Source organism: Podarcis bocagei (assembly GCF_964188305.1).
Source record: "Podarcis bocagei genome assembly, chromosome: 3".
Taxonomy (NCBI): Eukaryota; Metazoa; Chordata; class Lepidosauria; order Squamata; family Lacertidae; genus Podarcis; species Podarcis bocagei.
In genome coordinates this window covers 11,202,943-11,219,383 of record NC_138127.1, presented here as the reverse complement: position 1 = coordinate 11,219,383, position 16,441 = coordinate 11,202,943, and the positions used below count along the sequence as shown (strand labels likewise).

General features: G+C 41.0%; 1 protein-coding gene across 1 annotated transcript in view; it reads left to right on the top strand.

The window, feature by feature from the left end:
- PXDN (peroxidasin) overlaps positions 1-16,441 on the top strand; it is a 72,820-nt gene that overhangs the window by 31,421 nt on the left and 24,958 nt on the right. Inside the window, 8 exon segments of the mRNA XM_081189291.1 lie at positions 606-677; positions 7,276-7,347; positions 9,216-9,287; positions 10,713-10,882; positions 13,061-13,178; positions 13,672-13,841; positions 15,331-15,603; positions 15,723-15,839. Of these exon segments, the coding sequence (XP_081045417.1) occupies positions 606-677; positions 7,276-7,347; positions 9,216-9,287; positions 10,713-10,882; positions 13,061-13,178; positions 13,672-13,841; positions 15,331-15,603; positions 15,723-15,839 (1,064 nt within the window).

The window sequence follows — 16,441 nt, the reverse complement described above, 5'->3', positions numbered from 1 at the left end:
CTAAAGTCTGATGGACCAGCGTTTCATACATTTGGGTTGTATATTCATTTGGCTATAATTTTTGATCTGCTAATGTTTTTGTGAGAATGGAGCAATGATCCTTTGGCTGGGATGAAGCACTTTCTGATAATCGAATATCAGTAGAAACATTACTGAACTAGAATTGCGATAATAGTTTATCTCAGTCCAGTAAAAATAAAAAAATACTTCTCCAATAATTCCATGCATTCTAGCTTCACTCAAGACTTCTGTGGTCCTATAGAGAAGAAGACAATTGCTGTATTTCATGCCTTTAAAGATGCTCCACAGATCTGCCAATTGAATTCTGTGGAGATACATTTCCAGAAGAGCAAAAAGAACCAAAATCTATTTGGTGTGTCATCGTAAATCCTGCGCAAAATCTTATTTGGCTTCCAGAGACCATGGCAGGCAGATGCTCAAGTTAAAAAGAAAAGAAAAGTGTTTTTGGTGTGTATACATGTCTTGTTTTGTTGCTTTCTAATATGTATTTGGAAAACTGTCCTCACGTGTCGCCTTAATTCCATCCCACATTAATGTAGCTCTCGTTTGTGTATACTAATATTACTGATTGTTTCTTGTTTCAGCTATTTGTACAAGAATGAAATCCAGTCAATTGACAGGCAAGCATTTAAAGGACTTGCCTCTCTAGAACAACTGTAAGTGCCTTTTCTCTTCTGTGCTGTCATCTGCTTGGTTGCCTCAGAGAAAAAGTGCACGTTTTGGGTCGACATTTCTTGCCTGCATGCCTTGCATGTCTGCACGGAATGGGTTTCTAGTCCAACGTGGTTGCAATTAGTGGTACGCAGAAAACGTGTCTGTGAAATTCATTCTGTCTGTGTTCATATTGTATTTGTGATTTACATCTCAAGGCTATCCGTTCACTTTATGTATTAGGATCCAGTTCTTCTGTTTCTTACAAATACTTTACAGTTTTGAATTTTGTGGAATTAACTTCTGATTGCCTCAGTGTAACCAGGTAGAATTTATGTTCTGATTTTTTCCCCAGCCTATACTTTTTGCAATTAAAGTATTTTTAATTTTGGTATGCTTTTGGCTCATCAAACCAGGGTGGATTTGAGTTAAATCAAATCGATTTAAATCACTAATTTGTAAGACTTGATTTAAATCACTAGTCATTAAGGCTTGATTTAAATCTTTTTTTAACAGAAAGACTCATTCTTGCTGATATAATCTTAATATTTACAACCAGATGTAGGTTTCATTTTTGGAGTAATAAATTATCAGAGTAGTTTTTACAGTTATATCAAAAATTACTGATTTGGTTATACTATTAGAAATACATAGACAGATAATTATGAGATTATTGTGAGGTTTAATAAGTTAACAGTTTATATTTGGACAACTTTTCTGCTGTACTTTATTGAAAGGAGAAAAATAATAATTTCCTTAATAACAATTTAAGCAATTTATTTAAAACAATAACATTATAGCATATGTATCCATGTTTGTTAACTGATGTGGTTAAACGTGTTGTTGTTTTTAAAAAAACCAGACTGAGTTTTAGCACACATGAAAAACTTAAAACAAATTCTTATTTGCTGATATATAGCCTTTGGACTACAATGTAACTTAAATAGAAAACTATCTTTAGAAAGATTTTTCCTCCCGAAGCATTTTATTTTAAAAATCCAATTTAATTTTTTTAAAAAAACTGATTTAAATTAAAAAAAATCTTTTAAAAAATCATTGATTCTTATCCACCCTGCATCAAACAGAGGAAAACTCAAAATATAGAAAAATATGGCTGGGGAGCACACCCTGTAACCTACAGAAAACTAAACTTATGGATTTCAAAGGGACAAGAGTACATTTTGGCTGTGGGTGTGTGAAACCGCAATAGTCCTTAGTGCTGTGATAGATTCAGTTATAGATTTAACTATGTACAGTATGTTTGATGAGCTTCCATCAGTCCCAGGCAGCAGGGCCAATGGTCAAGGATGTTGGGAGCCGCAATCCAATGATTTGTGGAAAGCCACAAGTTGCCCATCCCTGCCACAGCATTTTAAACTTCAGTTGTGCAGTAGACAACAGCATGATTCTGCTATATTAGTATGCCATCAGATATAGCTGAATTTCTGCAGAATAACTCATAAAGAATTGTTGGGTGTGGTAGTTAAATATTTTGTCAGTGTGTATTTGTTTGTACAAATGCCTAATGCCACATTTTTGTTCTTATTTTTATGTATTTTGAAGGGGTGGTATAGAAATCTATTAAATAAATGAATAAAATATTTATGCTTTTAAATGACATTTTAGTGGTGGTCAAAGTAAGAAAGTCAAGCTGTACAGACACAATTTACAGCATCTGGAGTAGGTTGCAGGAAAATATCTTCATTTTAAAATGGGTTTTATCACATTGATTGAATCTTCCAACTCAGATCCCATTGACATAAGTCAATATAATTCAGTGCATGAGTCTATGCACAGGAAGGAAGGAAATAGACTTGCTGGATCAGACCAAGGGTCATTGTAGCCTGCCAAAACCTCTGGGAATCTTGTCAGCAAGATGTGTTGGAAGCAGCCTCCCCATTTGCCTATTCATCTTTAAATCAGAAGGATACTTCTTTTGATTATAAGGGTTCCAGTTTAGCTATCATAGCTGGTCATCATCCATAGATATATTCTCCATGAATTTCAAATGATGCCAATTTGACAAAATTGTTGTCTGATTTTAATATATTAACTTTTCTTTAACACACACACATCAGTTTTCATAATAGCCATCCTCCTGTGGTGTTGATGCAGCGCTAAGGTTTTCAGAAGCTGCTTAATAGGAAGCTTTGCTGTAGCTTGGTGATGAAATTTGATGCAGCAGTTTGATGTATGGTTGCAAGCATGACGTAGAGTTACACACAGACATTCATTTAAGAAGTGACATCAGACCATCATTCCCATTTCCTAAGCACTTCTGTTGTGACATCAGTGGGATCCCAGATGCTAACTACCTATATCAATAGTGTTGTACCTAATTGTGAAGTACAGAACAGCATACGATTTTGTTACTCCAAGTAGAACCACACACCTTTCTTTTTTTTTATTTTGAACTTTTTCTGTTTTAAGGTGCATGATGATGCTTTTAAAAATTGCATGCTTTTACTGTCATACATATCAGGTGGAGGTACATTGTAATGGGTGGTGGTGGAAGCATTTCTCTGTAGATTCTGCCTGTTCTTCTGCAAAATGATTCTTCACTGTACAAAGAATGATGTAACTTTTATTGTTCTCTGTTATTGCAACATATCCTTGGTTCATTACTGGTAGAATATTAATCACAGAATAACACATTTGCTCACAGTAGTTGTGTCCAGTGGCGTAGTGTGGGCGGGGGTCACTAGAGCAATTGCCATGGGTGCAAAATTCTTAGGGGTGCAATATTTCAAAAGAAAGTAGTAGTAAAATGTATATAAAGTAGCTTAAATGGCTTACAGATATTTTCAAACAGCTGTCATTACTTCTGGATGTGTTTTTGTGTAACTTTGAAGGTTGAGAATATGACTAGTAGAATGTTCTGCCTTTTCCATACTTGTAAGGACAACATTCCTACTCTAGTCATTAGTATAAACAGAGAAGTTACTCTTAATCCCAGTCTTGTGACCAAAGATCATTTAAGTGACGGTGCTGGAAATGGATGTCAGGTACTACCCTGTTCTAGTGCTCACCAAAATAGGAATGAAGAAGCATGTAATGTGAAATTGAACTGCATGCCGTAGCTTATATTGGACGTAAACATTTATTTCCTGTATCAGTGTTTTGTAGAAGGTTAAAATGGCCCTATTTCTGTATCCCAGGCATTGCTGTGCCACATGATCATAAGTGGGTCTGCTGCATGTGTGCATAATGACCACATTTATTTTTTTAGGTTTAAATTTGAGCTGAAAGTTTCTCATTGGAGAACAAATGTAGAATTGTATTTCTTAACTATTTCATGTAAACAATGTATGCTAAGGTAAGTGGTAGTTTGTTTACAGGAGAAAGATGTCTGCTGTAGATAAAGCATATGTTATATTTCGTGGATGGAAACATTAATCACAAAGCAATCATCTTTTTTTCCCTTTTTCTTTCATTCTGATTTGAGGACTAGTAAGTTCATGAATCAGTTAAGAGCTCATATATATATATATATATATATATATATATATATATGTAGGTTTTGGTGTCTTCGGGTGTCTTCCCGTGTAAGAGTTGGGGTGTCTAGGCGACGTTTCGACGAGGTCTCACTCGTCATCTTCAGGCTGGTGCTTTCGGCTTCTTGTTACTAGAACAGAGCAGGATCTCAGTGTTTGAGTTCCTATAAATACTGTTGAGGGGGTGTGGTGTATAGCCTCCAACGTTCTGGGCAGAGAGGAAGTTCCTAGGTTAATGTGCCTTTTCTTCTTTTGTTCATTAATTACTTGAGGGATATCTTGAGTGATTACTTGAGTGATATTCTGAGTACCACTTAGGAGGGTCATTAGGTGTGGATTAGTTGCTAAAGCTTTCGTGTCTTGACCTCTTGACCTTGTAAAGAGTTTTTCTGAGAAGATGGCTGTACTGCACTTAGTTGTGCTCTGGCTTGGCTTCGTGTATAGGGGCGAGCTGTGGTTTTGTGCCCTGTGCCAGCCAGATCTGTGTAGGGATTGCAGGGGGGTGCAGCATCCGGAGGTGCCACTATGGTTTGGCTACTGGATGGTGTCTGTAATTTATCTGTGGAGAGGGTCTGGGTTTGGGTCTGGTGTGGTTGATTGGAGATGGCGTTCTGTGTGCCTCTGGTTCTGGTGTCGGTTTTTGTGGGGAGGGCTAATTTCCAGATGTCTGGCAGGCGGGACGTGTCGTCACGCTTGTTCATGTTGTGAGGGTGTTTCTCTATCTCGATGGCTTCCATGATTATTCTCTTGTGGTGATGTTCCATGTTAAAGAGCAATTTGGAATCATTAATGAAGCCTTGACAGCCATTCAAAACAAATACAATCCCCCCGAATACATCCTGGACCTGACCAACCACTGCCTAACCAACACGTACTTCATCCACAATGGACAAAGATACAAACAGATAGAAGGAGCACCTATGGGATCACCCCTCTCACCGGTCATCGCAAATCTGTACATGGAACACTTTGAAACCAATGCTTTAGACAAGTCAGAACACAAACCCAAACTTTGGCTCAGATATGTTGACGACACCTTTGTAATTTGGCCACACGGGAAGGAAAAACTAGATAGCTTCCTCACACATCTCAACAGCCTACACCCCAAAATACAATTCACTATGGAAATAGAAGCCAACAACCAACTTCCCTTCCTTGACGTCCTAATCTACAAAAAAACCTGATGGCTCCCTAGGACACACTATCTACCGGGAAAAAAACACACACCAACCGCTACTTACATGCACAATCACACCACCACCCTGCACAAATAAACTCCGTAGCCAAGACTCTCATCTCCAGAACCAAACGCCTGGCTGACAAAGACCACTTGACAACTGAGTTACAGAATCTCTCAAATGTGTTAATCGCCAACGGATACCAGCAAAACAGGGTTACGAAGCTAATCCAAAAAGAAACACCCCCCAAAAACCAAGACACAGAAGAAAACAATGGCATGGCCCTCCTTCCTTATATCAAGGGCACTACAGATAAAATTAGCAAAATCCTCCATAAACACAATATCAAAACAGCCTTTTGCACCAACCAAAAAATAGCCAATATCCTCAGAAACCCAAAAGATAAAATCCAGTTAGAAAACCAAGGGGTCTATGAAATACCCTGCAAAGTCTGCCCAGCCACGTACATTGGACAAACAAACAGACGAATAAATGCACGTATCGCAGAACACAAGAATGCCGTCAAAAAAGAAGAAAAAACTTCCTCTCTTTACCAACACATGAAAGAAACAGGACACGAAATTAATTTTGCAGATTCCAAATTGCTCTTTAACATGGAACATCACCACAAGAGAATAATCATGGAAGCCATCGAGATAGAGAAACACCCTCACAACATGAACAAGCGTGACGACACGTCCCGCCTGCCAGACATCTGGAAATTAGCCCTCCCCACAAAAACCGACACCAGAACCAGAGGCACACAGAACGCCATCTCCAATCAACCACACCAGACCCAAACCCAGACCCTCTCCACAGATAAATTACAGACACCATCCAGTAGCCAAACCATAGTGGCACCTCCGGATGCTGCACCCCCCTGCAATCCCTACACAGATCTGGCTGGCACAGGGCACAAAACCACAGCTCGCCCCTATACACGAAGCCAAGCCAGAGCACAACTAAGTGCAGTACAGCCATCTTCTCAGAAAAACTCTTTACAAGGTCAAGAGGTCAAGACACGAAAGCTTTAGCAACTAATCCACACCTAATGACCCTCCTAAGTGGTACTCAGAATATCACTCAAGTAATCACTCAAGATATCCCTCAAGTAATTAATGAACAAAAGAAGAAAAGGCACATTAACCTAGGAACTTCCTCTCTGCCCAGAACGTTGGAGGCTATACACCACACCCCCTCAACAGTATTTATAGGAACTCAAACACTGAGATCCTGCTCTGTTCTAGTAACAAGAAGCCGAAAGCACCAGCCTGAAGATGACGAGTGAGACCTCGTCGAAACGTCGCCTAGACACCCCAACTCTTACACGGGAAGACACCCGAAGACACCAAAACCTACATTCCTGTACCCGTGAAAATCTACGAAAGCAAATATATATATATATATATATATATATATATATATATATATATATATATATATATGGGAATGCCGTCAAAAGCAAACAGATTTGGAGAGGGTGCATGGAGGGGGAAAGGGGTTAAGTTCTGCTGTGTTAGCAGGACTTGTTGCCCAACAACTTGGTTGAATCCAGCCCCCTATGCTTAATAAACGAAAATATGGCATCACGTCCAAACATTATCCTTTAATATAATGTTATTCATAGGCGTGTTCTGAAATGTTCTGAATCTCCGTGATATATCTGTATCTATATAGATAGATGATAGATAGATATAGATATATAGATATGTATATATTGATCCTACCTGATAATTTGTACTGCATTAGTGGCTCATGTGCACCACCTGTTGTATAAAGGCTTGGACTTTCTGTTTAATGCAGGATGGCCATAGGATCCAAGTTACCGTACTTGTACACATTTATTTATTTTTAAAGCAGCTGCTTTGGGACCCTTTATTGAGCACACTGTGTTTCTGTGTTGTCTTACTTCCCTTCCTCTTCCCCAACAGGTACCTGCACTTTAATCAAATTGAGACATTGGAACCAGAATCCTTTACCCATCTTCCCAAACTTGAAAGATTGTAAGTTTTATTTTTGTTTCCTCCCTCTTCCAGATGGCAGCTTCCCCTCCCATGGAGGATGACAGTCCCCATGGCGACTCCTTATAATCCTAGACAGCGTACACAGCCCCATTTACTCAACATCCAGGTGCTCTCGCTTCTGCTTTGGGAAGCGGTGTACGCGTGACGTTAGCCGCAATCTATATTTGTCTTGTTGTCTCTTAAGAAAGGCTTCATTTCGATGCGTTTTTACCTAAAGCAGCACTGATCTGGCTTGAGAAAAAGAACCACCTGGCTGTGTTTCAAGCCATTAGTGTGTACAGTGGTGCCTCGCAAGACGGAATTAATCCGTTCCGCGAGTCTCTTCGTCTAGCGGTTTTTTCGTCTTGCGAAGCAACCCTCTTAGCGGATTAGCGCTATTAGCGGTTTAGCGGCTATTAAAGGCTTAGCGACTATTAAAGGCTTAGCGGATTAGCGGCTAAAAGGCTATTAGCGGCTATTAAAGGCTTAGCGGATTAGCGGCTAAAAGGCTATTAGCGGCTTAGCGGATTAGAAAAAGGGGGGGAAAGCGAAAAAAAATCGGAACACTTGCAAAACGTTTTCGTCTTGCAACGCAAGCCCATAGGGAAAATCGTCTTGCGAAGCAGCTCAAAAACGGAAAACCCTTTCGTCTAGCGGGTTTTCCGTCTTGCGAGGCATTCGTCTTGCGGGGCACCACTGTACACAGCCCAAATTCAAAGCACAAAGCCGCCATGCTGTTTGGAACCTCTCTTTTACTCCGTGCTGAATTAGCTAGTAAGGAAGCTGCCATCTGGATAAGTAAAATGTAGCCTCAGTATATATAGTTTTCCCTGTGCTTGGACATTGGAACTGAAGTCCAAGTCCCTGTAGCCACTGTTCTTGAGAGAGGGTGTGAACAAATTGGTCTCTTTCTCTCTCCCACACACCCCCACCAACCTGGATTGACCCTAGGCTGGCCACCCAGCCTGCTGCTAATCTCGCGGCAAAAGTGCAATTTGGATTTTTCAGTGCAAAGGAAATAAATTGCAGTTTAAAATCCACTCAAGTATCTCCAAGCACAGTTTCTGTTGAGATCTTGGCAACCGCTGCCTAGGCAATCGGCTACCATTTTGAAAATGGAGCTGAGAGGAAGTGAGAAAGGAACTACACTTTATGATTACTCAGCCTAGTTCCCTTTCCTCTCGGCTTGGTCTTCCAACTGGCAGGGCGCAGCATGCCTGGTTGGCAGGGTGGGAGAAACTGGCGGGGGTGAGGGGCACAGCCGGAAGTGGGAGCAGAGAGACAGGGAACAAACTGCAAGAACAAGGCTGAGAGAAACGGAGGCTGCAAGAGATTGAGAAGCAGTGCCGTTGTGCGCAGACAAGGTAGTGTAAGGGCTTCTGGCTGCACAGAAGTAAGGATTTCCGTGTGCCCCCTAAATCTGTTCTGGGAGTTCTTCAGCCCACCAAACCAGTTTTGAGGAGGGTGCCTGAGGAGAAGAGAGGAAGTTCCATTGCACAAGTGGAAGTCCTTTTGCTAGCAGAACTACTTTGCTAGATACCACACTTGGTGGATACTTTGCCCAAAGCCCCCTAAAATCTGGCAACAGCCCTGCACTTACTTGAGGGTAAATCTCAATTTACTAGTTAAAACTTCCATTAGATTGAATTGCATCATCACTTACATTTTTTCCAGATGCCCTCAGCTTTCGAACGTATTTTATAGTCATTAACAGGAATATTGGGTCATTATAAAAATACAATGATATGCAGCAACAAATACATCAACATTTTTTTTAAAAAAAGGAGTACATAGGAAGCATGCTAGACTGGGGAAAGACTGGTATAAGGCATTCAAACCACTAATTAGTAAATGCAATATTTCAACAGATTTTTACATAACAACAGAATATCCCATTTAATTCCCGGGACATTTAGTCACTTGGAATCTATGAAACGACTGTAAGTAAATTTCCTTTCCCCCTTTAAAATTGTACTTAATCTTCTGTCAGCTAACTCTATACTCTTTAAAGCTCTTGTATTTATATGCCATTTTCAGGTGGTAACTATTGATAGAGGCAGTATCTACCTCATTGTTGACCTGCCAGTATTCTAAGCTAGATTTGTGCTAGGTACAGAATCTCAGTGTTCAGCAGATAATACACATTTGGCTCCTGAGCAAGCCCCTTCCTGTTTTTCTGACCTTTGGTGCTACAAATGAGGAAAGGTATCTATTATCTTAAACAGAGAGAGAGAGAGAGAGAGAGAGAGAGAGAGAGAGAGAGAGAGAGAGAATACCTGTTGTAATTGACAATTCATTCACGACCACTAGCACAGATTCCTGGTAAATATAAAGATTGCAGATCTGTCACAGTAACTTGCTCTCTCTCTCATCACATCTGTTTCTTTCCCAAAACCAATTTCCTGTATTCCAGTGCAGTGAGTAATGGTGCTGTTGCCATTAGTTGAGTAAACTGTGGACCAGGGTCGTATTTTTTTTTACAGGAGTCACTTCTAAACATTAGCCTGAACTCTTCCTATCGTATCTTCATTTCACCTTGCTTCATCTGGAGAAGGAAATAAATTAACTTCTAGTTTTACATGTTTTATCTTGACAATTATGAGCTTCTAGTGTGTAGACTGAATAATGACAGCTTTTAAAAATCTTGGCAGATCCTCTTTTTTAAAATTATTATTATTATTTTAGTCACTCACCACATTGTGTTTTATTAATATAACAACAGAAGGAGGTGGTTTCTTCGTGTATCACAAAACTGCACCATTTAAGTTTATTAATCTTAAGATAGATAGATAAAACTTTATTCGCATCAGCCGATGGCCATAGCAACAATAAAACATTACAATATACACAGAAAAAAGGAAATTTAGTATAAAAGCACAGTTTATTAATCTTAAGAGAAATAACAAGTAATAATATCTGTGTGTCATTTGATGGGGAAATGGAGTTGGGTGGGGAGGAGATTTGGAATCAGTGGCAGCATTTTAACTTACAGCTGCAACATTCCATTTTATCCCAGGTGGACCTCAGCAACACCAAAGTTTTAAATACTGTTCTTTCAAATTGTCTCTTAGCCCCCCCCCTCCCCAATCCTTCACTGAACATTCCCCTTGATTAATTGCACTCGGGTTGTAGCAACTGACTGAAGTCTGATGCAGAGTAACCTTAGTCTGTCTCTCAAATTTTCTTCAAGTAAAGACTGCTTCATTCAATACAAGGTTCGTAGCTTGAAGGGTCACGGTTCACTTTTAACTGGCTCCAATGAAATTCCTGGCTTTCAGGTTTCCCACTAGCATTCTGCATAGTGTTACAATACGTACGTGTCATGCTTGATCTCATTAATATGTACAGTTTGTTGTTTTGTCCAGGCGTCTGGATTCAAATGCACTTCACTGTGACTGTGAAATACTGTGGCTAGCAGATTTGCTGAAGACATATGCAGAGTCCGGTAATGCGCAAGCTGCAGCTACTTGTGAATATCCAAGGAGAATCCAGGGAAGATCAGTGGCCACAATAACACCAGAAGAACTTAACTGTGGTAAGATGGATTGATATTGTGTGTGTGTGTGTGTGTGTGTGTGTGTGTGTGTGTGTAAATTTGCCTCCATCTGTCTGTTTCCGGGGTGGATGGGAATGATATCTAAATTTTGTTGAGAAGGACATCTTGCCCATGGGACGCGGGTGGCGCTGTGGGTTAAACCACAGAGCCTAGGACTTGCTGATCAGCAGGTCGGCGGTTCGAATCCCTGCGATGGGGTGAGCTCCCGTTGCTCAGTCCCTGCTCCTGCCCACCTAGCAGTTCGAAAACACGTCAAAGTGCAAGTAGATAAATAGGTGTCGCTCCGGCGGGAAGGTAGTACGCCGGCTCCCTCGGCCAATAAAGCAAGATGAGCGCCGCAACCCCAGAGTCGATCACGACTGGACCTAATGGTCAGGGGTCCCTTTACCTTTACCTTACATCATGCCCATGTGCACTTCATATTAACATGTTTCCTGGGATCTCTCTACTCCATTGATTCCTGACTCATCCTCATTTATTTGTTGCATTATGAAAGCACGCCATTCTGTATGGCAGCCCCTTCTCGGCATTTGTTAGCAATAATCCACAAAGGTATCGGCAGTCTCCAACAAAGTGGTTCTGCTATTTCTGTTTCGACAATGGAACTTCCCCCCATCTCCTCTCCCTTTGTGCCCCCACACCCTCCCCAAATCATAGAATCATAGTGTCGTAGAGTTAGAAGGGACCTTGAGGGTCATTTGGTCCAATCCTGCTCTTCCAATGTCTTCTTTGTTTTCATGAGGCATGGAATGCCTTCAAGTCACTGCCCCCTGAAAGCATGCTTTTTCTTCCCCTCCTGGCTGTCCCCTAGCCAGAGACAGAGTCTTCCTGGGCTCGACTTACCTCCCTTCCAAAGGGTTGGGAGAGACCTCAGAACAGATTGAGGGTAGAGAGTCAGGTGGAAACGCCAGTGCTTAGCCAGAGGTCCTTGTGTCAACAGAACTATGTACATCATTGGATACTGCCCAATGTAATAAACCGTTTTTTAAAAAAACCACACATCTTGAAACAGAAAGGATTGTTGGAAGGGTATTTAAATGTCCGTGGATTACTACTTCATCCTATAATAATGAAAATATGATTCGGGCATCTTGCTTGGAAATTTGCACGTGTCGTGTGACGGCTGAGTAAATGTGAGGATAGAAATTCTAGGCAAGCAGCCAAACATTCATGTGGCGTTGATACACATAACAAGACAAAGCTGAAATTAAAACCCTCGAAAGAGATACAGGATACTTTTAAGCCAGTCCTGCGTGACTTTTGAACCATCAAACCAAGCCAGCCATGTGGCCCGTTGGACTTAATAAACAACCTGTTCTGGCTGCCTGCTTGGGACTGCAAAAACAAGAGTATTGTCAGGCTCCTGACATAACATAGTTGATGTCTGAGTTTGTGGCTACCCATAAGCGTTTGCTTCGGCACTGTGAGAACAGAATGAGAACGGCGAGTTAGGCCTTTGTTCTGCTCCAGCAGAACAAAGTATTGTGTTCAGCAAGCTGTGAAGGTCTACTGTTATGTGTTTTAAATGATGCCTCATGTGGTTCTTTTTACCTCGACGGTTTTTCTGTCATTGCATTGAAAGTCTGAAAACTCTTGGTGGTACAGTTATTTAAGACAGCTGTACTACGTATGACACTGCATTTTTAAAATTGTTCTTAGAAGGAGACATTAAAGAAATTGTGCAATGCATGGCATATTGATCTTCGTACTGTAAACTTTTTTGTTAATATATATTAAAACTTTATTATTAGCCTAAAATAATAACTGATAGTAGATAGGTAGCCGTGTTGGTCTGCCATAGTCAAAATAAAAAAATTCCTTCCAGTAGCACCTTAAAGACCAACTAAGTTAGTTCTTGGTATGAGCTTTCGTGTGCATGCACACTTCTTCAGATACACTGAAGAATACACTGTATCTGAAGAAGTGTGCATGCACACGAAAGCTCATACCAAGAACTAACTTAGTTGGTCTTTAAGGTGCTACTGGAAGGATTTTTTTTATAATAACTGATGTTATGCTTAATTGTGTTTAGGTTCACAGCACCTAACTTCATCTGTGAGAACTAATCTTCTATACCTTACGTTAAAATGGAAGAGCTAACCTATTCATAGTTTATTTTTCAGTCACATAACAAAAAATGCTTTGTTGATTATACAGAGAGACCAAGAATTACGTCAGAGCCTCAGGATGTGGATGTTACCTCAGGGAATACCGTTTACTTCACTTGCAGAGCTGAAGGCAATCCCAAACCAGAAATTATATGGCTTCGAAACAAGTAAGGCTGCTTGGTGAAGACTTGACATTTTCATCCCCCCAAAAAAGTTTTTGATTTCCATTTAAATGAGGCTGTATTTTAATGTTTTAATGTTGTATTTTAATCTTGTTTTTAAGTTGTATTTCAATCAATTTGTTTTTATATCGGGTGTTAGTCTCCCTGAGCCCGAGGGTGGGGTATAAATAACATTTATTATTATTATTATTATTATTATTATTATTATTATTATTATTATAAAATAATTTTCTCTGTGTAGACTCACCTTAAGAGTTCATTGACCAACATCAGATCACTTGCAAAAACTGTTTGCATTTGAGTTTAGCTGTGATTCCTGCAGAACTAGATGATCCTTGGAATCTTTTCCTTTTATACAGTTCTGTGAGGGCCTGCACACACAACGCACTGAACAAATTCATGCTCAGTTTTTTTGGGGTAATTTTTAGAATACTTATAAATTAAAGCTTCTTAGTCCCACAGTTTTCTCTCTCCATAGTAATGAGCTCAGTATGAAAACGGATTCCCGTTTGAACTTGCTCGATGATGGCACGCTCATGATTCAGAACACTCAAGAGACCGACCAGGGCATTTACCAGTGCATGGCCAAAAACGTGGCAGGAGAAGTGAAAACTCAAGAAGTTACTCTACGCTACTTTGGTTCACCAGGTGTGTAGATTTCTAATGCCATTTTTTTAAAAAGCTATGTTGCATACCTCCTAATCAAAGAGATAAGCTTAATAGTACAATATAATTTGCATGACCCATTAAAGATCTAGAACACACAAAACAGCCTGACCAGGCTCTTCCTTTTATTTTTATTTTGTAAATTTAGAAGTCGTGTGAAATCAGAAATATTTAGGTCCACACCAGATTCCCTATAACATAATAATATCCCTGTGGTATAGGGCCTATATAACAGGGGGTGGGTGAGATTTAAAGTGCATTAGTTGCGAGTGGGAGCTGAGCACTTCTCCTGGTGGAACTCAGTTGCCAGGAACAACTGCTACAGGAAGAAAAAACAGTCAGGGATAAACAGCTTTTAGTCAGCTGCAGAAGGTATGGCAGGGAAGCGGCGCTCATCTGATCTCCTGATGACTGTGTTGCTAATGCTTCCAGGGCAGGAGGAGGAGAGACCAAGGTGGCAGGGATGTTAAAGGGACCCCTGACCATTAGGTCCAGTCGTGTCCGACTCTGGGGTTGCAGCGCTCATCTTGCTTTATTGGCCGAGGGAGCCGGCATACAGCTTCCGGATCCTGTGGCCAGCATGACTAAGCCGCTTCTGGCAAACCAGAGCAGTGCACGGAAACACCATTTACCTTCCCGCCGGGGCAGTACCTATTTATCTACTTGCACCTTGACGTGTTTTCAAACTGCTAGGTTGGCAGGAGCTGGGACCGAAAAACAGGAGCTCACCCCGTCGTGGGGATTTGAACCGCCGACCTTCTGATCGGCAAGTCCTAGGCTCTGTGGTTTAACCCACAGCGCCACCTGCATTGGCAGGGATGTTGGAGCAGTAGAAATGCACTGGTGGAATCAATCTGGCGCTTCTGTGGCTATATTTGCACTTTGTCAGTCTCTGTGTCACATCTCCTCTCCTTCTCAGTAAGCAGCAGCATCTCACTTGTCACTTATTGCGGGGGCCGAACCTCACCCCCCATGGCCCCTAGGAGTTGGCGCCTATGGCTCCACCACATTGCCTACTGCTAGTTTTACAGTGGTACCTCCAGTTATGAACTTAATTGGTTCCAGAGGTCCGTTTGTAACCGGAAACTGCTCGTAACATGAGGCGCACTTTCGCTAATGGTGTTTCCTGCTGCACACGCGCTGCCAAAGCGCAACTTCCGCTCGCATCCGGGGCAAAGTTCACAACAAGGAGATCTACTTCCGGGTTAGTGGAGCGCGTAACCCGAAGTGTTTGCAAAGGGGATGGTACGTAACATGATTGTGCTTGAAATTTCTCCTTTCTCAGCTTTTATATATGGAATGAACATGACCCAAGTTGACTAGCCGTGTCCTTAATTTAATATGGCGCTGAAAAACAATACGATGCAGCGACTTCTTTTAAAGAGTGTACATTTCTTTCGTTTCATTTCTCTAAATGCCAGAATACTGGTGTTAACAGAGGGTATCTTAAACATTCTTCCATTTGTTACAGCTAGGCCAAGCTTTGTGATTCACCCCCAAAATACAGAGGTACTGGTTGGAGAAAGTGTCACCCTGGAATGCAGCGCAACCGGTCACCCCCAGCCACGGATCACATGGACTAAAGGGGACAGAACTCCTCTCCCAAGTGACCCGCGTATCACCATAACTCCGTCAGGAGGGCTTTACATCCAAAACGTGGAGCAGGAAGATGGTGGAGAATATGCCTGTTTTGCAACCAACAGCATCGATAGCATCCATGCGACTGCATTTATCATTGTTCAAGGTACGTGGCATTTAGATCTACAATCTAAAGTGCTGATGTTCTGTGGTTCCATGAGCTATTGGGGGGGTAGTCCGAAGTATATATTCTGACTCTTTTTCCATTTTCTCTTTATCACATAGCCGTACCTCAGTTTACTGTGACTCCTCAAGACAGAATAGTAATTGAGGGACAAACTGTTGACTTCCCTTGTGAGGCCCAGGGATATCCACAGCCAGTCATTGCCTGGACTAAAGGAGGTAAGAATTTAGATTTGGGGAGAAATCTGTACACCTTGAAAAAAATTAATACGTTTTTGCAAAATTCAAGCCATTATGTGACCTAGCAGAAATTATGTCTATTTCAGTTTCCCTGATTTTGCTAGTAACAGTTGTTCTTGGTGACTGAAAGTTTCAAAAACTCACCTCTCATTTAAGTTGGGCTTTAAGAGCCCCTGAAGTCTAGCTCAGGAGAATTTGGCCATTATTGGGTATGGCCAGATGGTCTCCATTCTTTGGCTGTTCCATCAATTACCTCTGTCCCACATGTTGCTCTTGCCTTTTGATTAACTTGGAAGATTTCTAGGCTTAGGACTTTATCCAAGGAAGATTTCCCTCGTACAACAGAACTTCCCACCTCTCTCCTACCTCTGAATCTCTCTTCCCACCCGCCCCCCAAGGTTCAGTTGCATAAATGGATGCTCTTGTGTGAATGGGACAACTTGACTTGATACAACCATCAACTTTAACCCTATCTCCTTCCTTTTTTCCTTAACAGGTTACTGACACATGTTATGTGACCATTACACATGCTTTGAATTGTAGGCACTAATCACTTATAATTTATGTATCTGAAATAGAGA